General features: G+C 36.8%; 2 protein-coding genes across 2 annotated transcripts in view; one reads left to right on the forward strand and one right to left on the reverse strand.

The window, feature by feature from the left end:
* Window positions 1-27,925, forward strand: part of LOC140135833 (uncharacterized) — a 93,274-nt gene that overhangs the window by 50,689 nt on the left and 14,660 nt on the right. The gene's annotated exons all lie outside the window — the stretch shown is intronic.
* LOC140135832 (uncharacterized) lies at window positions 9,898-27,725 on the reverse strand. The gene is made up of 6 exons (XM_072157461.1): window positions 27,297-27,725; window positions 16,749-17,033; window positions 15,649-15,768; window positions 14,359-14,454; window positions 13,231-13,473; window positions 9,898-11,413 (listed from the first exon to the last, which is right to left on the reverse strand). Exons 1-6 carry the CDS (start codon window positions 27,355-27,357, stop codon window positions 11,160-11,162), a joined length of 1,059 nt encoding a protein of 352 aa, XP_072013562.1. The 5' UTR covers window positions 27,358-27,725; the 3' UTR covers window positions 9,898-11,159.

Genomic DNA, 27,925 nt, shown 5'->3' on the forward strand with positions numbered 1-27,925 from the left:
TTTTTCAAAACCTTTTAATAATATTTAAATGTCGGGTTATATAAAGGTCATGAAAACGTGTTTAAAACGTTATTGAAAATATTTTGGGCAAACATTTTTCGCAAAATATTTTTTCAACCCCAAAATAACATTCTGTTTAGAATGTTTTGTATCAAGTTTTCAAGAATGTTTTTGGGATGTTATTAAAACGTTTTTATACCCTTTATTTAACCCAACATTTAAACGTTTTCTGACAACCTTTTGTAACCTTTTTGCGAATAATGTCGAAAACGTTTTGTGTTTGCTGGGCGGTTTATTGTGCCCTCTATAATATAATGTAAGTGACTTTGGGGGTATGTACGTGGTCACTTGCGTCTAACTAACCATACTAACTGTTTAAGTGACCATGCATATACCCCAAAGTCACTTGCATTTATTATGGAGGGCAGAATTAACCATCCATTTGTTGCCGAAATGAGTAGTTCTTGTTCTAAGCCCTCGATATTATACATCCATCTTTGATGTATACCTTTTATTTATTTATTTATTTATTTATTTATTTATTTATTTATTTATTTATTTATTTATTTATTTATTTATTTATTTATTTATTTATTTATTTATTTATTTATTTATTTATTTATTTATTTATTTATTTACACAGGTGATTTAGGTGGTGCCCTGGGCTTATTCTTTGGAGCTAGTATTCTTTCATTCGTCGAGACAGCGGACTTTTGGTTTACTCGACGAGGTGGCTGTGGAGGGGGAGTCTCTAAACCGAGAGACATAAACAAAACGCGAGTTGACGTACACCCAAAGATGGCAACCGTGTCATCATAATGTGTAATACAAAACATGAAGCATGACCGCCACTTGAACAGCTACATGACACGAAACAAAACGTCTCGAGTTTTAAAAACCCTGCATATAGTAGCTTATAGCTAAAAACTAAAAATAGAAAATCTGAAAAAACTAAAAATCTGTTAAACTTGTACTAGTACCCTAGTTTTACAATATTCACTGACACAAGTCGTGTGACGTTGTAAGGTTGCTTATTCCGTATTAATATTTGCACGTACGAAATGAACCCACAGACGACACAGAAAATGCAGGCAATATGTGTGTTTTACAGTATATTAAATAGAATCAAGGATAGGATATCCATTTTGTTTGTAATGTAGTACAATTTCTTTTCTTTTTCTATAATGTCACTCAACAAATAAAAGTTGCCGGAGCAATATCACGCTGAGAATTTAAAAGATTCATCGCGAACATTTTTTGGGGCCCCTTTTCAGACCTCAAAAATGTCAGGGCCCGCTCCTTTTTGACATGAAAATTATGTGTCAACCCTATAGAAAAGCATATAAACTCAAATTTCTCAGGAAAATTTGTGGTCATTTTTTCAGCCCCCCCCTTTGGAGGGTCAAAACTTTTCAGGGGCCCCTTTTTGCATCAGGCCCCCCTAACAAGTGTTTGTGAACAATCCCTAAGACCGTCATTTTGTATCCAAGGTGACTCTAAGTAAAGATTTAATATATCATAACTCAACAAGATAGTCTTTATTAGATCATTGCTAGAAACGCAGTGAGTGACATATGAGAGAGAATAATGCCTGGGCATATTGGGCGTTGGCTTACGTCTCGTTCTTCCACAAAAATACTGGTATCTCCTGTGTTCTATAAGATGATAGATACACAATTGGGTCTCAAAACAATACCATTTGTTTTACCTAACTATCCTTTATCAGAATTGGATACACATTATTAGCTATATACCTCTCCTCATAGTTTGTCATTATTTGTTTACTCTCAGTCACGACGTTCCGAATTCACAATGTGCTATAGGCCTATTAATTTTTGCAGCTTTTTACAAGTTCGTCAGTTCATTCTTTCTCATCATTTCCATCGCGTCCGACAAGTCGCACATAATCATTACAAAATTGTTTATCAGTGGGTGCGATGTTTCCAATCCATATTCCATGCGTGACTCCTGTACTGTCAACACACATTTTATGCATTGCTGATGTCTTTTTCCTCTTTCTGGTTGATTACATGATTAGTCAACATATCAAACCTGTCATAGCAACCAATCATTGAATCAAACTTGTATATATTTGTGGAGACAGGTGGATTAATTTTCGATTTTGGTACGACAAATGTCAGATTGTGCGCAAATCCATACCGGTCTAGAATTGACGTGGTTGTTCCACTCTCTGTTTTATGAATGTTGATGTAAACAATCCTTTGCACGGGTTTACAATGTTTTGATATATCTCGTGTGACAGCTTCATTTGGATTGTTCGATGAAGAACTGTGGAAGAAATAACACATTTATGCACAAGTTAGGACAGCACTTAATATAATTTAGGCAGTTTGGCGAAATCGTAAGTCTACATTATATCAGGTTTCGTCCGCACCCCCGTCCGCACCCCCGGCCGCACCCCAAAAACATCAAATTTTGTTTTTGTTTACGTAATAAGGATGTCATATTAAGTTATTTAGTTTCAAAAGTACTGGACGATCACTGCGGACTAATTCACCACCAACTATACACCTATTGGGTTGCTGTTTAACACAACACCCGCAGATTCTATGATTTTTGTCTGATATTGGGTCACGCATACCGTTACACAGGAGTAGCATACAGGTAATCAACATGTATTGTTTATTCAACTTATTTGTCAACATTAACATGTATTCAGTGTTGCAAATCCTATGATTTATGTCTGATTTTGGTCACTAATACCATTACACAGGAGTAGCATACAGGTAATTAACATATATTGTTTATTCATCTAATTTGTCAACATTAACATGTATTCAGTGTTCAAAGGGTAAATGTCCTTTATGGAGATCATATTTGTCAACAGTAGGTCTACTAGAGTGTTTGTTTATTGAAATAGTGTTTGCTGCTTTTGTGTCGTAGGATTATTGAAAGAATATCCAATTCTCGCTATTCACAATAAGGTCGACCTTTTCCCATGATATATCACGATTACATCGCAAACCGCTGGCGGCGCCCTTATTGTGAATAGCGAGAATTAAACAATTTTGAAGTCTCAACTTGATTGTCAAACCTGCGATTTGGTATAGCCCATTGGGTGACCTTTGAAGATTTCCCCCGACAAATGGTTAAGAAAAAAATTGACTTTTCAGCAAATCAGGTGCACTAATTAATCATGATCCCTGATCAGACACTGGGAATGGGTCTCTCTCATACAGGGGTAGCTCAGAGGTAATCAATATGTATTGTTTATTCTGTAACTTTATTGTCAACATTAGCTGTATTCAGCCATATTCAGCGTTAAAAGAGTGGATGGCCTTGCAGAATGGATGGATTATATAATTGTGACAATTCTCAGTTTTTAGGACTTGCTTCGTGTACTGATGCTCAACACAGTCTATGCTTCAGGATCCAATTGCCATTTAACAAAGTAGCTCTACAAGGCACATTGTAAAGGTTTAGTCGTACGAACAAGTTGTCATACACAGAAAAACAATTTTAATGTGTAATCCAAATCAACAGTTTTTCACGGTGAAGTCTAAACAAGGGGTATAGGTGGTAAAAAATAGTCCCAGTAAACTTCCAACCACTAAACCATATACATTTACGAACCCGAAAGGCGGGTGATCTACTAGCTACACGATGCGTGTAATTTTACATTAAAAGATCCCACGACCAGCATTGGAAACAAACCCTATCGCACGCCACTGTACCATTGTTCAAAATGAAACAAAACACTGAAATTCATTGTTACTGTGTCTGTACAAAATATTTAGGCCCATGTTGAACGTAAATGTCTCAAAAATTTATTTTGTTTGTTCTGAGGAGACTGCACTTGAAATTGCGCTGCATCAGATGAAATTGCACCATAACTTTCGCATAATTTTGGGGCGGTATACCGACGAATTGTTGATACAGGCCCGACCCTCTTTGGCTGAGAGCGATTAATTTCTTTACTTACGATATTGTGGTAACCGCACGACTACGCAAGGGTGTTGTCAAACTATCAATGTAAACATGGTGAAGTTCATCATTCCACGTGAAAACTGAAATTTAATGTTCGAACAACAAGGTAATTATATATAGAATTAACAACCGGAATTTGCATATGTCATCGTTAAATCGATCAACTGGGTTTTTGAAGTTGACGAAAAAAGCCGGATATTAAATTGGTGCAAATTATCATGACATTATTTTAAAAATGATACTTTCTTCGTGGGGAAAATAGTCAATGGTAGCTACTGGCTATTCATTATCTGAATCAATATATTATTGAAAAATAACACTTTGGTGCTTTGGAAAAGTTCATTCTACAAATCATATAATTTGAAAACTTGCTTAATTTATTGTTGTTAATGAGTTATGTACGTTTTACAAAAGTGTTGTTTTTCAGCCCTCTTTACAACATAACTCAAGAACCACAGGACCAACAAAAGTATATCTGTGATATTTGAATTCTTCTACACGCTCGCTATGAATTGAGCAATGTAATTTTTGCTAAACCTCACTACCATTCGCAAGATACTGTGGACTACTTTTTTCTGCTACTTCGACCAACAATACATCGTATACCCTTAAATACATTTGTTTTATAGCAAGATACGGCTTTCGAAAGGAGTGGATATGTGCAATTGGCCTACCCTTGAGTGTGTAATTATTTCGTAGTCAATTCACTATACACGGGTGAATGATAGACGTCCTCCAACTTTTTCTAATGAAATTCGGCGATTGGTTATCGCTTTTCAAAAGTGATGCATCGCAATCGCTCAGTGATCGAGTTTAAATTCAGCTTAAGGTTAGCAACTATTTGAAATTGTTGCGATTTGGTAGTTCACAGAATCTTGCGAATAGTGGTGAGCTTTGGCAAAATTTGCATTGATCATTTCATAGCGAGTGTGTAGAAGAATTCAAATATCATATAGTTTTGTAGGTCCTGTGGTTCTTGAGTTATGTTGTAAACAGGGCCGAAACAACAACACTTTTTGTAAAACGTACATAACCCATTAACATTAACATCGTGTACCCTTAAGAAAAATTAAACAGTTTAAATAGTAGGATACTAACCTATGTAACATAGTGAGAGTCCGAGCGTAAGGGAGATTACCAGTAGGGCCGTAGTTTTCCACTTCATCTCTATAAGAATCTCCGACTAGATAAGTAATTTCAGAATGAAGGAACCTGTCGTTATTTGGTTTACTTTTACATCAAGTGCAAAAGGAAAATCAAAACATAATACTACTGCTATTAAATAAATGAGGAAACATGGATAACAACAAATCAAGTTTTGCCAATTTATTATTCCTATCATTTGGAAATTCAAATATCAGTGGGTTGACTTTCTTCTTACTGTAATACATTCAGTTTAGCGCTGATGGTGTAAAATATATAAATTCTAAATTAGAGCCCTCTATAGTTTGACCATTTCGTACAAATGATTAAAATATGAATGCTGAACCTTGATGCATTTGAAATTATTTGTTGAAATATCCAAAAAGATTATCTTGAGCTGACCAAGATTATCTTGACCTGACCAAGATTATCTTGTCCTGATCAAGATTATCTTGAGCTGACCAAGAATATCTTGAGCTGACCAAGATTATCTTGAGCTGACCAAGATTATCTTGAGCTGACCAATACTATCTTGACCTGACCAAGATTATCTTGAGCTGACCAAGATTATCTTGTCCTGATCAAGATTATCTTGAGCTGACCAAGAATATCTTGAGCTGACCAAGATTATCTTGACCTGACCAAGATTATCTTGTCCTGATCAAGATTATCTTGAGCTGACCAAGAATATCTTGAGCTGACCAAGATTATCTTGAGCTGACCAAGATTATCTTGAGCTGACCAATACTATCTTGACCTGACCAAGATTATCTTGACCTAACCAAGATTATCTTGACCTGACCAAGATTATCTGACCTAGTATGCTATGCTAAGAGAATCGTTTTTGCAGTCAAACCTTTTCACATGACCCCCAAGATTTGACCTTTTTGCTTATAACCCAAGAACGGTATGTCGCAGGTAGGTCAAACTATACTTTTCCTGAATCCTTGAAATGAGAAATAATTTGGTGTGCATTTTAACAAGATTTGAGCATTTTTGAAATTTGACCACTGTGTTGGTTTGGTAGAGTCCTGGGAGGATGCACATTAAAGCCTGGTATATCCTGGACTACAAACATTTTCTTTTCTGAATAATTTTTTACAGAGATTTCAATTTTATAAAATATTATTGTAGGCACTTTGATTTTTATTCGCTTTTGCATTCTGATAAATATTTTTACCAGTTAACCGCTAACTTGACATTTAGTGAACCAGTTGTGTACTTTCATCCAGCTGTAGACCTAGCTAAATTAAAATAGAGAGAAAGACCGTAATAAGAATAATGGAATAACGATAAGTCAATTTAAGGGATTTACATTTTAAATGAAAACCTATAGCCATCGAGCTACTATTATTTATCTACTAGCTACGATTATTACATGTAGTAGCTCGGTGCTATACCTCCTCCACTGCTCGCCCGTATGTTGAACGCAATAAAATTTAATAGTTTCCCACGATAGAAATAGGACATAAAATATATTTCCCAGTGCAATATGTACATCTTCATATAAAACTAAACAATTTTGGGTTAAAAATGGACAAATAAAGAAAATAAATTCTAACTCTCCTTATCGGGTATCGGCCCCTCAACCTCTCGCACCCAAGGCGAGAACCATACCGCTATACCAACCTGTGTGGTTTGTGGAAAGTTATTAGAGACATTGCGATTTCTAAACGTAGACATCGGACGTACGTTGATCTATTCAAAACCACTCTCCTGTATCGAAGCGAGGTCACGTATTTAGCTATTTTTGAAGATATTCCACGTGCGAAATCGACGTAGATACATCGTTGAAAATGCACAAAATTTGTGCACAATATATTAAAGACAGTCAAAGATAATGAACATATGAAGGAAAGTCTAATTATTATTATGATCCTTTTTGTTTGTAACAAATCATTATAACAAAGGTACAGCGATGTGTTAAAAATTGACTAAATTTAAACGCAATATTCACACGCAGAGATTGCCCATTGAAATGTGTGTGATACTTTGCGTTAAAAAAATTACATTCCGATTTCTCATTTAGGATACAACGTATAATAAAAAACGCAGATGCTACGTTGAAATATGCTGATTTTACCTCATGTCTAAGTCCATGCAACGCGCCCAATTTTCAGGACGAAAAAGTCTCATTTTGAAAGTAAAGTCATGATGTATGTATGTAGTGATCTTTAATCTACCAAAATATATGTTTTGGGGCAACTATAATATTTGGGGAGCACAAAAAACAATTAGGTTTAATCAGCATGTAGGTCAAAATTTTAATCAAAATCAAAAGCGGTCTGTTTGAATTTATGCAGAGACTCAGCTCACTGCTATTTTTTCATCACTATGCCCTCTATCGACTTAGGTTAGAAGCTGTTAGATTAGATCAAATATTATAGTCTTTATTCTGGCTTTCTTGTTCTCCTTCGTGACGAATGAGCACAATCCAGTCTGGAACCGAGACTAGCAATATTCAACACCGTATTAACGTACGCGAAAACGTACGTGCTACGTGCTGCGTTTGGAAAATCGCAATGTCTCTAGTATAAATATATCGGCGCCGGGCGCAAAAGTAACGTACATTATTGGAGGTAAATATCATTATGTCATTATTTTAGCCAATCATGGTTGTTCTTTATAATCCTGAATAATTAACGATGCGATTGTTCTTTATGATTCTGTATAGGCCTAATTAACGATGCGAATTTCGAGTGATTTAAATCAAATTTCATGATATAAAACCTCCAAGCAATTAAATTATTAGCATTTCAGAGGTGGTGGGTCTTTGGGAGCTGACGGCGAACAAGTAAAAGGGGTCGTTTTGAGCTGAAAACAGTCACAATCATGTGAGGAATGAGCAATTTAAGGTCCTTTTAGAGCTGAAATGATCAATATCAAGGGTCTTTTGAAGCTCTATATTGTTCAAATTTAGGGATCTATCGGAGCTGCAAAATCCAAAAAAAAGGGGTTTTCCGGGGGAGCATACCCTTAAGGTTCTTTTGTGTTAAGTGCCCTCCGGGAATGTCAATGTCTTATTTCATTAATTTTGTAGTTGGGGCCCCAAAGGTCAAGATAGTAAGGGACCCTGTTAGCATCTGCTGACTTGTTGACAGCTTAAATCCGCCACTTGGTGAGGGTAGCCTATATACCCTACAAAGTTGGACGAGGGGTGACGTTGGGCTCTATGCGTATACAAGAAAGTGTAGCAAAGGCCTAGAAGTTTCCCTCTCCAGTAAAACGGCACTTTATTACTAGGCCATGTGTCCTGAACTCGCCACCCTTAGCGTTACATCACAAATATTATGAATTTTTACACCAATCGAGTTTCTAATTAGATTATATCCACAATTATCAACCCTAAATAGAGTCAAAATCCAATTTACAGCCTTTACAGAAGCAGACTATGCACTAAAATATCAATCCCATAGAGTTTGTGTGTACCACATCCACCACCTCCGCTACCCTGTCCATTCTGAATTATATGAAGCACAGTGTCAGTTTTAAAAAGGCTAACAGAATTCATTTTACAGGGTTGAAAGTGCATTTAGCAATAAAACGAGACCACAAGCATGACAATAGCTTCTTGCTTGGCAGAGATATCATCATTTAATTTGAGTCGAATTTGGAAAAATGTAACATCGCCACCTCTTTTGGATGGTGAGTTCAAGACGCACGACCACTATTAAAGTATATCATGTATTTCCGATTAAATTTCCTATCAGTGTATTAGTAAAACATATGGTTCTTGAGAATATTCAACCACAAAATATGCCCAGTGCGCTCATGAATCTAGAATATCGTATTTACCTCTCTGCACTGCTACTCACCAAGTCATATAATCAGCGCTCCAGTTCTTTTTATTCACACCGTTTGTTGTTCTATATTCTGCATGCACATCTGCACAATATGAGCATCATCGCCTTACTCCTGGGAGAAGCTTTGTTTGGAGAACCATACGTGAAGACTTGAAGACCAGTATCTTTATTAACTCATTGGCACATAAATTTGTCAGTTAACCGATAAAGAATCACCGTTACTGATTGTTGTTTATTAATTATCAAGAAAATCTGAGAGCTTGAATTTAGCACACAAATGTTGTCGACTTTCATTTCATATTTCATAAATATTATAGTGGCGTGCGTGCGTGCGTGTGTGCAAGACACATACAAACTAGAGCTGATGTGGCTCACGAACCACGAATGTTAGACGGTGGCTTCTAATTTTCATGACCTCTGCATGATATTTGGCCGCAGCCATTATGAACAATTTATTGATCTCAATTATGTGTTTTTCTTGACCAACTGTGGTCACGTTTAAGCCCAAACGAGCAAATTTAACATTTTACCCATAACCATGATAACTGACTTTCGACCTCAGATGACCTCAGTTTTTCATATTCCTGTTATATCGAGGATTATTTTTGACAGGTTCAAGTCCAAGTGGCCAGTGCGCACCCCCACACTCTCGCCTGACCCTCCCACTTTAATTAAACCCATAATGTGATGTGTGTCACACGTCTGGATGAACATAGATAATTAAAATAAGGTTAATTCTCTATTAAGGGGGTACTACACCCCTGTGCAATTTTGTGCCTATTTTTGCATTTGTCTCAAAAATTATAGCGCATTGGGGACAAGTAAGATATGCATATTATATGGGCAAGGACTACAACTACTGCATTGGAAATTTTATTTCAGCAGAGACAACAGTTCTGGAGTTACAGTCAAAAATGAGGGGAAACCCATATTTGATCAATACATCAATAACTACTTGCTTTGAGTTGCTGAATTGTCAGTGCAGTAGTTGTAGTCCTTGCCCCTATAATATACATATCTTACCTGTCACCAATGTGCTATAATTTTTGAGAAAAATGCAAAAATAAGCACAAAATTGGCCATGGGTGTAGTACCCCCTTAAAGACCCTGAAAGAAAATGTCAAATTGATGCACCAAATGGCTTCGATTGGACCTTTATTTTGCCAGATTTTCGAACCCCCTGTTTATGGATAAACAAACCCATTTTTCGCTTCTTGGACACCCAACACTATATATTGAAAGCAATAATTTATATTCTATTACCTCCACGACCCATTATTCAAAATCGCGCACTGTGATTTGTTGAAACGCGTCACGTGAGAGCCCATTATTCTGCAATAATGGGTCGAGCGCCGTAACATATTCTACGCACAGCATAACGCTTGGTTACGCGTGTAATATTTCCGCGATACGCGCTGTCACTTACGCGTACGCGCTCCACCTTGAAGTAAACAACTTAAAATATTTGTGCCAAAAAATGATATTTTCTCTATAAATCGCACTATTTTATGGTAATAGAATAGAAATAAAGGGTGCAGCATTATCCTTTACACGCAAATAATGTGTCCTCGGCAGTAAAACGTTTAAATAATGGGTTCGGCTGCGCCTCACCCATTATTTACGTTTTTACTGCCTCGGACACATTATTTGGGTGTAAAGGATAAGGCATTACCCTTTATTTCTTAAATAGTGTCCACGAATGGCATCAATAATTATTTGGGAATTTTCGGATTTTTCAAGCTAAAATTGTACACAATAACAGTGCCAAAATAGCCCAACAAATGGCTTCAATTGAGCATTCAGTTTACAAAGGTTTCTCACCTCTATCGCTTCTCATTTGGACACCCAACACTATCTATTTAAAGCAATAATTTATACAATAATGCAAACATGTCCACGAATGGATTAAATTCAGCCTTCGTTACACCAATTTTTGGCCTTATCAAACTAAATTGTACACAATAATAGTACCAAAAATGGCCCACCAAATGGCTTCAAATGGGCCTTCATTTTGCAAAGGTTTGTCTCTTCTGAGGGGGTACATCAAATACCCATGATACGTTGTGGGTGATCAAGTGGCCATTATGTATATTTCCTACAAATTAACCACCACTTATTGCCCCCTCCTTCCAAATCATTACGCGGCCACTCCAGAGTAGGTATTCCTCCACTTGCAAAAACGTGAAACTTAAACTGCAACGGCATTATACACTATAATCCAAACTAAGTCAATATGTCCTGGAGAAATATATCGTGAATCTATTGTTATATGAGAAGCGATTCTATGTAAAAGTCACAGCCATCTTCATCGAGTAACTCTGCAGTTGTTTTACTCGTCTGAAGACGACATACACCACCTGTACTGCCATTCCCTTGAACAAAATCGAAACTACGACATCTGTCGTCATTTAAGCAATGCCGGGAGCAATCAATTTTAGATCTGACTGTTCTTATATCAATGGTTGTGTCAACTGTACCGATGCATTGGTCTCCATCAATTCTGGTGTACCCCACAGAACCTGATAGAAAATGAAACATAATTTATTCAAGGAGTTACTTATTGCAAGAAGGCCCTATCTTCAATTAGGTGTGATAGTATAGATGTATTATATATTAACTATAATCCCTATTCACTTCGTCGGCATGATGTCATTCGCTTATTTATTTATTTATTTATTTATTTATTTATTTATTTATTTATTTATTTATTTATTTATTTATTTATTTATTTATTTATTTATTTATATTTATTCTGATTTATATATCCGGCTAAAAAGCAAATTGCAATCAAAAGAGCATGAAGAAGGATGTATACTTAAATGGGCTAGCCTAGAGGAGTCGCAAACACCAAGAAATTAGAGAGTACTAGGCGAAATGCTGGCTGCAAATTTGCTTCGACTTCAACATATACAGGGTGTCCCAAAAACAGAAGCCCCTCATTGCGCCCTCTTTTTCTCCTATTTTGATTACATATATTTTGGTATGTAAAGAAACCTTTAATCGTTAGCTTTAATAAACCAAAAGAATTATTTCAATCAACCCACAAGATATGCCCTTTTGAATAAAGGTACCCGTTTTTCACTCTGTCCACGGATAGCAAACAGAGTGGTTGAGATAGCTCATGCTGTGGAGTGGCCTGCAAAATCACCAAACCTCACATCACTTCAATTTTTCCTTTGTGGCAAAGATCTTCGCAAAGGCATTACTGAATGCATTTGCAAGTATCCGGCGCACAAGGACGGTACGCAACGCAATTGATGCAATGAGGACCAGGGCTGAAACATGTATTCGCCAAAGACAGTCCAAACAACCTTTTAGGGCTAATTTTTATCCTAAAAAGAGAAAGCAAGAAAGCAAGAAACAACAAAGTAAGAAAGTAAGAAACATAATAAAACAAAAAGGCATAAATAACCAAGCATCTATTTTACCCACAAATTAATGTCATTATTAACAAAATCCATTGCCGATAAAGTTATTTTATAAAGTTATCATTCAGGAATGTTTGATATTCATGCATGGTGTGTGTACTCCTTTTCAATCTTTGAAGTAGCCAAACCTTCTCCGCGGACAGAGTGAAAAAAAACCGGGTACATTTCTTTAAAAGAGCATATCTTCAGAAGTTGTGAGCCGATTGAGATAATTGTTTTGGTTTATTAAAGCTAACGACTCAAGGTTTTTTTACATACCAAAAGATATTTGATCAACTTTTCACAAATAGGAAAAAAGAGGGCGCAATGAGGGGCCTTTTTTTGGGACACCCTGTATATGAAGATCGATTTGCTCTGTTCTACTTTAACGCGAACGTTTAATTTGTTACTGCACCTACAGTATATCAATAGGCGATCAAAAGAAGGCCATGTGTAAGTGACTGCAGCAAAGTTTCGAACTTTTGTTCTGTCGAGTGGGTTGTTGGTCACACTCGAACACAAATGACTCTTTTTGCCATATTTACCTTCAATGCATTACAACATGCCACTCATCTGCTTAATTCAAATAAACATGAATGAACTCGCTAAACCATGACCTCTTGAATGGGGATTATTTCAGTAGCTATCGCTGATATCATCATCATATTATTTTTAAATTAGCTATATATGTTGCAATTAAATATTCCAATGATAGTATATTATTAAAGCCATAATGTAAGATTTTCATCAAGCTATAATTTTGTTATTTTTTACCAAGAATGTTGAAGTAATAAAAGCAGTCAACTAACATAAAACATGTAGTCTCCACACATGGATAAAGTCCTTGGGTATATGCCGAACCCACTCATTACACTCCCACAGATAGGTGCGTCCCACAAGATTACATTCTAGGCCCAATACTTTCTTACCTGGACATGCATCAACGCATACACCAGTAAACACGTAGACTTCACACATGGTTAAAGTCCCTGGGTTTATGCCAAACCCACTCGTGACACTGACGTATTTCCCACAAATTGGTGTGCCACATTGTACAGTCACTGTAGCCCCCGGTCCAGCCTGCGTGGATGTGATGGGTGAACCGCATTGTTTGTGTAAGGAGGTATCGGGATAGGTGCCAACTTGAACAATAGAGTCTACCAAACGTTCATCTGTCGTAAATCAAAAGTTCATAAGTTACTGTTAATCGGTATAACCATGATGCCACCTTTTCAATTGATTATATCGTAATTTGGGTCATTGTCATTGCTTCGTGTATTTCGTTCAAAATAAAGGTAAAATAGGACTATACAGTATAAACTATCTAAGAAATGAAAAAAAAATGTAAAGCTATCATTACTATCATTTTTTCGACTACGTGAACTCGGTTTGTCGCAGCTACAAAACGCCCACAAGACAACGGTCGAACTATTGTTCAGCCTTTAAAGGGCAAAATATAGTCTAAGGTGTTTGTTAGGTAAAATGATGGCGTTTTCCGCAAAACGGTCGGAACTAAATTTTTGCTTTTTTAATGCCAAATATACTCCGACGTTTTGTTGCGTCAAACGTGGCGTTTTCGTTCTCCTTAGCAATTTGCTGTTGTTTATTGCATCCTTCGGTTCTTTCAGCTCGAATGACCAGCTTTGTTCGGGACATTGTTTGACTTGGACATCTTCTGCAGCAAAGGAAGCTACAGTAAATTTTATCTGCTACGGCAGACGCTACGGCAGTTATACATCTTTCGCAACAGAAAAAAAATGTCCTCATTTTCAATGACTTTTAGGTCACTATATATTCTGACGTTTTTGCGGTCATTTTGCCATAGCATCAGATATCACGTTTTCAGTTCTCGAATGCGTGTTTCCGTTGTCAATTACGGCCTTCGTTTTTCCTCTCTAAATGATCACTTTTGTTCAGGATTTTGTTTGCCTTATTGACGTCCTCTTGCAACAAAAGACGCTGCGTAAGACCGCTGCGTCTGTCGCAACGTCTTCAAGACGCGGGGCTATTATATATATATATAATATATATAGACCTCTAGCCATATATTAACTTACGACAGCACTCTGATCTATTAATGATGACCACTTTCTGAATGCACATATATTCTCCTAAATCAACATTCCACCAAGCTGGGTTCACATCGCCACCGTCTGAGAAGATAAAGAAAAAAAAATGATTGTTAGTTAGACCAAAAACAGTTCACATCTGTAATTGTCCAACCATATAGACAGGATAATTTTATTTTCCTTCTCCACCTGACGAAGGTCCGACGAAGGACCGACGAAGGTCCGACGAAGGTCCAACAAAAGTCCAACAAAGGTCCAACGAAGGTCCAACGAAGGTCTGACAAAGATCCGATAAAGGTCCAACGAAGGTCCCACGAAGGTCCGACGAAGGTCCAATGAAGGACCAACGAAGGTCTAACGAAGGTCCGACGACTTGCGGCCGATTTTCCTTTGTGACAGACCAGGCGGCATAGGAAGCGCAACACGTGACGTACGAGGCTGGCGAAGATACAGGGCTGACAGCCCCATTCAAAATACACGGTTAGCAATTACAAATGGAAAATTAACATACTTGCAGTGTGGTACATTGTCGTACCCCGACGGTTTTAGAGTAAGATAATTTTGCTTTGACACCACATAACAAATTTAGAATTGTTTGTGAAGATTTCATGATTATGTGTTAATCCAATGGCGACCTCAAAATTGGCGATATCGCTTCCATCACCGCCTGTGACAGACACTGCGGATATTTCGCCGCCAGCGTCATCTGTAGAGACGAAAATATTCAGCTGCAGAAATATGGGATCTAAGAGCACATCAGACACACCAAATTGCATTCTGCATACGAGGAATGTCCTTCTGAAATCAATTTTTAAAATTGATATTTCTTTTATATTAAACAGTTAACAGTTCTCGACGTAAACTTAATAAATCTAATGATATTTACTAAAATGTACTAATTTACTAAGTAAAAGTGGATAACGGGGATATTAGGTCACATTTACCTTCAACTCTCTCTCACCCAATGACCCCGTTGTTTGTATCATCACCCAAAGACATCCCTTTTAGATTTTAGCTCTCTCCGAATAACTCCAATTTGTTCCTCTAAAATGACCAAAATTGTGTGATTTTTTCCAAAATATGTTCAAACTTTTGCTCACTTTAGATTGTTATGTACCCAAAATTGTCTAGGTCTGCCTGAGTGACTTAGTGGCGCTTCTCATCAAATAACACCTTTTCATGTTTTTATGTTCACCAAAACACGAGTACACCCTCCCATCGGCACTTCAAAAGTTGAGTCCTCTACTCCCAGCCCCCACCCCCGGGTGCTGGATCTACCTGTATGAGTACAAGAGCCTGATGGATATAATGTGTTATCATTGCCGTCTACCGCCCTCTCTGGTACGCCACCAGAACTAACTGAGCTTTGAGTTACCGTCTTATCGGCAAGGTAGACTTCTGTAAAACAAGTAAAGACACAAATACGTTTTAAGCCTTTTCAATTTAATAAATGCGTATCACTTGTTAGAGTGAAATTGTACAAAATAATAATGCACTTGTACTGAGATGTTGATACGTCTAATGACGCATCAACATCTCAGTACACGTGCATTATTTTGTACAATTTCACTCCCAACAAGTGATACGCATTGTAATCTATTGTGTAAAGTCATTATGTATACATTGGTTACTGCATGGTACAAACAACAATTAAATTTTCGCATGTCGTGATCTTAGTATTCTCTTTTAAGGGTATCTACGAAAAAACGCTTATTTTCAATATTTAAGTTGATTTGGACATTGAATTTGCAATTTACGTCAATAACTGCACGATTTACGTCAATAACTGCACGATTTACGTCAATAACTGCACGATTTACGTCAATAATCGCACGATTTACGCCAATAACTGCACGATTTACATCAATAACTGCATGATTTACGTCAATAACTGCACGATTTACGTCATTAACTGCACGATTTACGTCAATAACTGCACATATTACGATGCTTCATAAACCACTGTGTTGTAATTTGTCTGTTCGACAGTCAGATATTACAGATTGGATGATGTATTTGTCAGGTGAGCGCGACTGCAAAACATGCACGCAAACATTATTTCTGATGGCATATAAATCTCAAGTTGGGTGGATGAGGTTGTGGATCACAAACTGCCCCGTAATACAAACACAATGAATAAAATGTTTTAAAATATACCATAAGGGGCTAGGAGCCAATTGATTAGTGCGCAATAATTGATGTAAAATTAAAACAATAACTCGCCCAATTCAGACAAAGACATCACTCAAGCATATGCTTCACGATAGGAGATAAATTACCGAAATGATCTATTTGCCTATAATAGTTCTTAGATTGAGCAATCTGTTCTGTTGGTTTGCTGTTTTTATGTTCGTGTGTGTTTTTTTTTTTTCACTTACCCCATAAATCAAATACGGAATTACGATAAGGTCCTCCGCAAATTTGCGATGCATCCCCGGTACAGGGCATATAACAATCTGATTCAGGAGATTGTCCATATACATCATAAGACACGCCATCGCTACCACACCAACACGTTTGACCATTTTGCATAGCCGCGAATCGCGATTCATGAAATTTGCAGTGTGAAATGCACTTAGTGATCGTTACCTGTTCCCTCCATACATGATCGGGTATTGCCCTGTTTGCAGTATCGATATAACAACCAAGGTACCGGTGATTTTCTGGAGAATAAAATAAATAAATAAATGATGAATAATAAATAATCGATTGTATTTTATTTTTAATACTCATGTTAAAAGTGTAAAACGAGAATCTAGTCAAGAAAAGCATAGTTGATTAAAAGGCATATCTATTGCAAAACAAGTTTAACCCCATTCGAAGAATATAATTATTACATTACAAGTTGACACTCGTTGCAATCTTTTTATTCGTTTTTCTCCTGAAAAAAGGCAAATTGTATTGGTAAAATGCTGGCTCGTGTGGTCTTTTTTCAGCGTTCGAAGCAAAATTGCTTTCCAATGCATCATACTGATGACATACCTGACATACATTATATGAATAGTAGTCTCCTCCGCAGCCAATTTGGTTACGCGTAACCAAACTGGCTGTGTAGGACACTATATGTTCACGAGCAGTACATACACATGAGCTCTCGGAGACCTCTTTTGATGTTCAATGATGTATGTACAGCGCGACCTTCATCACGAAATATTGGGAAGGTACAACAAAAGATCAGTTCCCGGGCCATGGAAATTGGTTATTTGCATAATAAATACAATATTGATATGTCATGCTCAAATTGTACGGTGAAATTGATCTAAATTAAAAAATTTTTTTAGTCTACGTGTTTCTCATCAAGTTGATATACATATGAATTATAATATCACAAATTACTGATATATAATAAAGAAGCGGGCTAATTTTATCCATATGTGTGAAAACCATCAAATTTGTAATACTTTATCAGAGTATACGTTATGTGCATTGAAAGTGTTGACAGTCCATTCCCTCAAAGCTGGCAATATTTATATCATATGACATCACTGTAGTTTCTAGGTCAAATCTGTCTCGTTCGAAAGAACTCACCGCTTACAGTTGGTTTTACGGAATATAATTTTTAAACGACTTATTTTCTCAAATAAGGAGTAGTTTTCATTGTCCTCATAATATTAGCTTGCTAGTGATACGATGTTGCCCGAGCAATATATATGCCGTTGGATCAACTATCTACTCTACTGTTGATAGTACACTACTTCATCAACTGTCTACGGCTGATAGTACAGCGTGTCCCAAAAGTAACTTAACATTGTGAATTTGCCATATCTCAAATATTTCCTACTTCATACCAAAATGGAGAACATATTCACATAGATTGATCTTTTAGAATTATTCTGATACCACAAACAGCATTATTGATGACTCCTTGACCTTACTGTGTGACTCTACATATGTGTGTATCAAACCCACAAAAGCAATCTCATATGTTCTTTGTTCAAGCACATGAATGATGTGCTTCCCTGAACAAGTTGGTTCACTCACTGCACACGCTACATTTAGGTAAGAACATTCAAGGATTACATGGCCTAGCGTAAGCGTGGCTGCTGTTTTAGATTATAATTATGATATATTGATAATATTAAACTTAAATTATACTTTAAAACAGTTTAAGTGAAGATGAATTTCCTATAGATCAACGGATTCAAACGATGACTCGATATCATTATGTTGGTCGCACTCATTTGTACTTACTTTATTGAGTTGTTACAACTAAGAAAATGAAACTAGGTTAGCATAATTTTCTAGAGGTGTGCTATAGTATACAAAATTTTGCACTGATTACAAAAATAAATATTTGAATACTGCTAATTGTGCAGAAAATGATCCAATTACGTGAATTAAGTAACAAAGTACCAAATTGGAATAACTCAAAACAATAAGTACCAGTAACTTAATATGAACGAGTTACATCAACTTACATGTTGAGTTACAATAACTCAACTAATTGGTTCTTTGAACCTTGTTTATTTTTCTAAGTTCCCTGAACTTGAATTCAGAAGTTGGCATTACTTAAAAGTTGACGCAACGACTTACATCAACTTTTTAAGTAATGCCAACAAAGTTGATTAGTTGACGGAACTTTTTGAGCTTTTTCATCATTTTTTAAGTTCGGATAACAAAAATTAATTTTGTTTTGGCAACTTTTACACTATTTTTGAGTTGTCCAAACTTACTCCTTTTGAATTGCGCCTACAAGGCGAACAAGTCATTTCTATGAGTGTACAACTGTTCATCGAATCCACAAAAAAGATCTCAAGCAGTTTCCATATAAAATCCAGAAAAAAAGAAAATTAAGATTACGCATTGAAAACAAACAAACAATCAAACAAACACAGCAAAATTAAATAAAACAAATTTTAAAACGATAACACGTTATATCGTGTTATCACGTCTCAAATGACGAGACTTATTTTGCGTTAATAAAAGTGGCTTTTACGGTACGGTAGATATCCGCTAATTTTATGCCAAAGAGTCATGACCACATAGGCATGTTTGGTATCATAACATTTCTAAAAGAATTATCTACATACTGTGCAATTTTTGTAACAACACTATTAACCCAACGCAAGTTATGGCAAATTCACAATGTTAAGTTACTTTTGGGACACCCGGTACACTACTTTATCCAGTCTACTGCTGATAGCACACTACATCATCAACTATCTACTGCTGATAGCAGACTACTTCATTATTATCTACTGCTAATAGAACATGTTACGAGCCGTACTGACTCAAGGCCAAAATCACCTTTTACCCGAATTCATACGAATGCACAACAAAAATACACTGTTTGTTTAAGCTAACAAAATCTGAGTCTTTAATTGAAAGTAATGTAGGATTGGTACAATATATGACAACAAAATGCACATACAGGGTGTCCCAGAATGATCTATACCGTGTTTGAAAATAATATTTAAAATATATAGTCAACAGTGTATCTAATTTTGATAAGTGCAATGCAATGGCACACATATCACCTACCTATTCTGTGACTTTCATGGAAATAGCTTGATTTGTTTTGGCGTGACATTGATATTACTGAAAATGGACGAAACTACATTTGTGTCATTTACAGCGCAAAGGCATCATAACACATGGATGCTTTATCACCATCGTTCAGCTCAATCCTACATTCTTTTATAGGAAATACATCAAATTTGGCACAGATGTAGAGCGTACAACCCTGACCAATCCTTGATATGGAATTAAGTGAAACATTTCAATATGACTTTAGATATTTCGGTTAAAAAACATACTTTTTATGTCTAATTTTATGCAAAAGCAAATGTCATTATTACAGAGAATATAACTTCCTCAAGGTTCCTCCGCAGTCAATTTTAATCTTCTCCGTTACGTAGCTGTACTATGGACATAAATAAATGCTACGACACTAAGGACAAACATTCTCTATACTTTTATGACAAATCCATCTTTGCCGACATTTAAAATGATGAAACTCAGACACCGATTATCTTCAGAACTGCCAATTAAGAAACAATAGTACCAGGTCACTCAAGCGTAACAAATCCTTTATAACATATAAGGATTACCTTTTAACACCATAAATAATCGATAGATATCGACTATTCAGAAAATTAAGAACAACAGTACCCGCATAACAATTTTCAAATAACTTCGTGATGAACAGTTAGTAATTTTATAGATTTTCAAAATAGGTTGTTTTGTGAAAACCCTAAATTCACCATTGTTACGCAATGTCCTGTAGCTTCTATTAGAAACGTCCAATTTCTAAAATCTAAAATTTCTACAAAAGCTAAATTTATGTAGATCTAAGAATTTAAAACAATACTACCAATATTAATGCCCTTCATACTTAAAAAAATCCAACTTTCCCGGTATAGATCATTCTGGGACACCCTGTATAAAATAATCACACAATCACAATAATGTTTTAAGTTATTGGTACTTAGCCAGCATTCTTCTTCTTGAAGATAACAGAGTTCTTGCAATGTTCTGTACGGCTGATGTATATATCCTTAATCACTTGTCCTGCGAAAATCAGCGAAGTCCATTGTACACTTGAATTTATAAATCCTTGCGTATAAAATCCTCATACGAAAATGGTGCTACTTTCTCCCAAGTACTAAACTCCTTGCATCGTTCTCCAAACACGTTTATAACTCCTTGCGCAGTTCTCCAATACTAAACTCCTTGCGCAGTTCTCCAAATCTCTTTACTCCTTGCGCAGTTTTCCCAAAAATGGTGCTATTTCCTCCTTTCACACAATATCTTCAGGAAGCAGGACTGCGATGCAGTTGTCCCCACTTATATTGACAGTTGCATTGAATCATTAACCAGACTTCAGCAAATCGGCAGAAGAATATATATTCCTTTCTTGGAAGAAGTACGTTCTTTGACGTATTCTAGATCTTCTCCGACAACACTGGCAGACAGTAGTGCATTGACTACATAAAATAATTCTGGTTAACACTGTTAATAACTTCAGTGTGGTAGACTTTTGGTACCACAATTTGGTGCACTACCTTCCACTCTTCATCGGCAGGTGCATCAGGCGGGCGCCATTTTCTCATTAGCACATTATCTTGTTTGTAAAAACAGACAGTATTTTGTTCTGCTTCTTCTAGGGTCAATGCCCTTTGATTGATCTCTTTGAGTTCTAGGTCATTTTGTTGCTCTAAAATCAGCTTGTCATGGTTTCCCCAATTTGTTCATGCTCAGAGGCTGTGTCATTATTAGGGGTATATTTATCCCCAGGAGAACGAAGTTTATCTTCTTTCTCATTCAACTTTGACACAAATGTGTCTTCCAAATTGTAGCCTAAGTCATCAATTTGGTTGTCCTCAATTGTTTCTACAGAAGCTCTCTTGCTCATTGCCCGTGTCACTGCACATGCCGGAAATCTCCTTTTCCTCACTATTATCATCCTGTAAACAGGGCTTATCTGTGACTTTTGGGTCAGGAAAAACCTTCCCCCTGCCAAATCATTTCCTAGCAACATGGACACTCCCTTGACTGGCAATTCATGTCTAACTCCTATGGTTACAGGACCAGAAACCAAGTCAGATTTCAAGTTAATTTTGTGGAGAGGTACATTAAGTATTTCCATCCCAATACCCTGGATCAAAGCATTACCTGCTGAACTATCCTCATTAAAGGGCAAAGTTCCTTCCAGAATCACAGAACGTGTACAACATGTGTCTCGCACAATCTTTATGGGCTTTGGACCACCATTAGCACCTAGTGACACTACTCCCTTTAACACAAATGGTTCAAATTCCTCACACACCTTGTCTGTGTCACCTCCCTTTTGTGGGAATTCTTGTTTCTTGATTTCACTGACTTGTTTCTTTGACCCAAATGACACTGCACATCCTACAGTATTACTAGCAGTTTGCTGCTGTTTTTGTGCGTCTTGTTTGGCTTCTAAGGTCCGACACATGGTCACTGTATGTCCTGTTTTCTTACAGAAATTACAAACTAATTCGGATTTAAATCCAGTCCCACCTGTTGGTTTGGTACCTGAACTCCATGGGGTCCCTCTACCACCAGCACTATGCTGTGAATTAGACTGAGATTTCCCTTCTCGTGTACCACCCTGATTTGCTCTAGGTTGATTATGGCTGAACCTGTTTGAATAACTTCTGTTATGACTACTCGCATTCAATTTGTGAGTTAAGCCATAGTCGTCCGCCATTGTCGCCGCCTCGTTTAGGGTCTTAATTTTGCTAGCGCTTTCATCCAAATGGGTTTTAATGTCAACGTGGACACATTTCTTGAACTCTTCTATAAGAACTAATTGCCTAAGTTGGCCGAAATCATCTTTGACTTCTTTTGAACCAAGCCACCTGTCAAACATTTGTTCTTTTACTCTAGCAAATTCTACATGAGTTTGATCTGCTTGCTTTCTGGAATCCTTTTAGTCTGTATGCTTCAGGCACCAGTTCATAGGCCTTCAGGACTGCTTGTTTGACTTCTTCATAATTATTACACTTCTCTATTGGTAGAGCTGAGTAAGTTTCCCTGGCCTTCCCCACACAACTACTTTGTAAAAGTATGGTCCAATGCTCTTTAGGCCATTTATTTGAATTTAGGCACCATCTTAACATACTTTGTAACATCAAACCCTGACTTTGAGGAGAAACTTGATGAGTATTATCACCTAGCTTTGCCAACTTCTCTTGTTCAAACTTGTATTTTGCCTCAATTTCTTTTTCTTTCAAATGTGCTTCCATTTGTTTTTCCTTTTCGTCCATTTCCAATTTTTGGTGTTCCAGCGCCATCTTTTTGTATCGTGCTTTGTCTTCCATTTCTAATTTCTGTTTTTCAATGTCTAGCCGTTCTTGTTTCTCTTTATTTTCCATATCTAATCTTTCTTGTTTTTCATTCTCTAACTTGATAATTTCCAATTTCTCTTTTGGTCCATTTCTATTTTCCTCAGTTCTAATTGAATTTCCAACTCTTTCAATTTAACTGCCGAATCCCCACCGATTTCAGTTTCGACCTCTTTTCTCTTGCCCAAAATGAAATCCTCAAAATACTGTTCATCAACCAAAACCTCAATCAAGACATTTTTGATTATTTGTCTTCTTGTAGTATGCTTTACTTTCAATGTTTGGCAAATGCTAATAAATCAGGCTTCTTCAACTTATCAAACTTCTCCCAATCTATAGTTTCAAGAAACTCTTCTGCTTTAAACTCTGCCATACTGTACTTTCACTTTCAAGACTAATAATGTCAACTTTTTACAGTGTATTTCCCGGATGAAGCCCCCAATTTTGTTACGATCCGTACTGACTCAAGGCCAAAATCACCTTTTACCCGAACTCACACGAATGCACAACACAAATACACTGTTTGTTTAAGCTAACAAAATCTGAGTCTTTAATCGAAAGTAATGTAGGATTGGTACAATATATGACAACAGATAACAGAGTTCTTGCAATGTTCTGCACGGCTGATGTATAATCACTTGTCCTGCGAAAATCAGCGAAGTCCATTGTACACTTGAATTTATAAATCATTGCGTATAAAATCCTCATACGAAAATGGTGCCACTTTCTCCCAAGTACTAAACTCCTTGCATCGTTCTCCAAACACGTTTATAACTCCTTGCGCAGTTCTCCAAATACTAAACTCCTTGCGCCGTTCTCCAATACTAAACTCCTTGCGCAGTTCTCCAAATCTCTTTACTCCTTGCGCAGTTCTCCATAAATGGTGCTATTTCCACCTTTCACACAATATCTTCAGGAAGCAGGACTGCGATGCAGTTGTCCCCACTTATATTGACAGTTGCATTGAATCATTAACCAGATCGGCAGAAGAATATATATTCCTTTCTTGGAAGAAGTACGTTTTTTGACGTATTCTAGATCTTCTCCGACAACACTGGCAGACAGTAGTGCATTGACTACATAAAATAATTCTGGTTTGCAATTTCCTTTCTTTGAAGGAATTGGACTGTAAGCATATTAGCTAGCTAGCCCAGATCAACACTATAAACTGTGAAGAATTGTGTTTACATTTTCTTATATATCAAGCACTGGGAAATCCCAAGTATTAATAGCCACATGTGATCCTGGGAATTCCCAAGCCTTAATTATAACATTAACCTTTCTCATTACATCACTTCCTTAACATCCATGACATCATTTCCACTTTACAGTCTCAGGGGACTTTCCATTTGTGCAACACACTGAAAGAGGGAAATTCCCAGCTATCCATTCAACTTGCTGAGAGGGGAATTCCTACAATGTCTCATGAAATAGATTTTACTTGTAAACAAAAAGATAATCAAATTAAATTACCCAGGGCACATCACAAACACTACTTCATCAACTTTCTAATGCTGATAGCAGACTACTTCATCAACTATCTACTGCTGATAGCATACTACTTCATCAACTGTCTACTGCTGATAGCAGACTACTTTAGCCAGTCTAATGCTGATAGCACACTACTTTATCAAAAGTCTACTGCTGATAGCACACTACTTTATCAACTGTCTACTGCTGATTACACACTACTTTATCAACTGTCTACTGCTGGTAGCACACTTCTTCATTAACTATCTACTGCTGATAGCTCGCTCGTTTATGCACTACCTACTTCTCCATCAACTACCTTCTGCTGCTAGCACGCTGCTGGCTAAAGGCTGAGTCAACTACAGTATCTACTGCGGATAACATACTGCTTCAACCACTCAGTGGTACTGTTTCGTCAACTTAACTTCTGATACCACGTACACACTATACTTCAGCATCAACCACCCAATGTTGATAACACATTACTTCATCAACTATCTACTGCTGATAGCACACTACTTCATCAACAATCTACTGCTGATAGCACATTACTTCATCAACTATCTACTGTTGGTAGCACACTACTTCATCAACTATCTACTGCTGATAGCACACTACTTCGTCAACTATCTACTGCTGATAGTACACTACTTCATTAACTATCTATACTGCTGATAGCACGCTATTTCGTCAACTAAACAAATAGCACACTGCTTTACGATCAACTACCCAGGCTACTGCTGATAGCACACTACTTCATCAACTATAGTATGCTGATAGCACAATGTTTTACTCTCGTATTTACTGTTGATAGCACAATGCTTCATGACTTAACAACTATTTAATAATATATAATCATATAATACTTATGTATCGACCTGCTTCCGGGACTGATACATCAACTATTTACTGTTACAGCCCAATATATTTCGCAATTTGAATAGTATTATTTACATCAAAATAAACATAATGTTATAAGCACATATTTTAAGGAATAAGGTTATCACTGGTTATTGTATATAATTGATTCATAATAGGCCTACATTAGCAAATATATTATGATCAGTTTGTAAATAATGAGAGTAAATTTACCCAATCCCCTATTCCCCGTCGAAGTGACGTAATAAGCGGATTAACTACCATAGCAATGGGGTAAAACAATTTGTGTATGTATCGCGCTGCACTACTCATCACATGTGTATGTCTGCAATCATAGATTGAATACAATACGCCGTAGAAGTGACGTCATAATTGGATTAACTACCATAGCAATAGATGAATACAATTTTTGAATAGACCGCCCTGCACTACAAGCACTAATCACATGTGTATGTCTGCAATCAATACAATGCCGACCAACGCACTGAATGGTCTATTGTTCTATTGTGTCCGATTTAAGCGCTGACATATTTATTGGAAAATGTTGCCAATCAATATTCATGAGAGTGTACATTCAACGTCCAATTTTCGAAATTGGGTGACTTGTGCTTGGCAGACTGTGTAAAATACATCTGACTGGGCGTTTTAAATACGTAACGCATAAAGGCATTGACATCATCGAATGGCTGCCTATAGTGCTGTTAGTGTTAGGCCTATGGGGGCTGTGTTTAGTTTCTATAATAATTATTATAAGGCCTACATTTATTTGTCATTCCTTTCTTTTCCTTTCTCTGTACTTATTCTCTGTACTTATTCTTTCCTTGCTAAAGTATCACTCCCTCTTCTTATCTCCCTTCCCTTCTCCATCCCTCTTACTTTTTGTCCCCTCTCATTCCTATCATTTTCCTTACCTTTCTATTTACTTACTTCTATTTATTTATTTCTCTTCATTTCTTCCTCTTTCTCTCTTCCTCCAGTCCCCCTCTCATTCTTCATATCCCCTCCTCCACCTCTTCCTCCCTCATCCCCTCCCAAGACCTCTCACAGAAGAGCTGCCCCCTTCAGTACGCCACTGTTTATAACAACTTTTATATAGGCCTATTATACCGGTATACATATTATATGTTACACGTATACGTAGCTATTACCATTTACAGTACTATAGACATGCAGACATGGCAGCCTTGATGTGTAATCATTCAGCAAGCGCATTCAATTTTTTTAAATGAAGCACCTAAAGTCAGTGGGGTGACAACGAACTGTATATCAGCGGCTAATGTGTGCCTTTTGTGCTTACGGTTACTCAATCACACCCTTGGGTTTTATGGTAACAATAGGTACTTTTCGTTCCAATAGGCGCTTTCACGCGACTTTCGTTTGATCACTTATTGACAGTAGCCTGCTAGGTAAAGCGTTAATACACTGTCGGGTCAGCTTACCGATTTAATGGCGGAAGCCCTTTGTCCCAAACAAAAGGTACCTTTCGATGAATAGCTTGTCAGATTTCAAATCGGCACAAGTGAACAATGCGTTACATAATCTATTGCTTCTCCATCTTTGATAGCTCCATGATGCCGACCCTCTCAAATATACTAATCTTACAGAAGCGAGTGATCAGCATTATGGTTCAATGCAGACTGCAGAGGTACCGCGTGAACGTACCAGTGCAGCGCAGTATTTAAAACATTGTTTTACCCCATTGCTATGGTAGTTAATCCGATTTATTACGTCACTTCGATGTCGAATTCCAGACATGACACTTACCGATAAATGTTGCTTCTAAAGTGGTCACGAATAGTCCAACGAAAAACAGCAGACAATCCATCGCTGATTCAATTAACTTCTTGTTTTACATCGTCAAGAAAATCAGGATTGTACAAAATAACGTACAACGATAAAATGTAAACAATTACATTTTACCCATGCAGCATTACAAAGAAGCAACACTGACTACTATTCCTGACTCGATAACTCGATTTTAATACGAAAGATGTTTCGTTCAATGTGAAATACTAAAAGTCAAAAACGTAGTTCAATCCTTTATCACGCATGTAGTTCAATAACAGTATGAAACAATTATTGAAGCTATCAAAAACGTTAAACATTCAAAAACGTTTATAAAAAGTTTGGCAAGTTGATTACCATGTCGAAAGATGTTATTCCAAATCTCAAGATATTTGAGCTTGACAATGCTTGATCGATTCCAGTCAGGGAAACAGACGTCACAAAAGAGTTAATTAAGTATCGTAATATACTAATAAATTGTGTTATTATTTGAAACACTTCAAATAACAACCTTCAGATATCTATTCCGAGTAGGTCAATATTCCATGCGTTGATACATATATTAAAAACGATAATATAATTAGCACTCGCTCTCAAAAGTAATAAAG

The sequence above is a fragment of the Amphiura filiformis genome, chromosome 16, assembly GCF_039555335.1.
Source record: "Amphiura filiformis chromosome 16, Afil_fr2py, whole genome shotgun sequence".
NCBI classification, from domain to species: Eukaryota; Metazoa; Echinodermata; class Ophiuroidea; order Amphilepidida; family Amphiuridae; genus Amphiura; species Amphiura filiformis.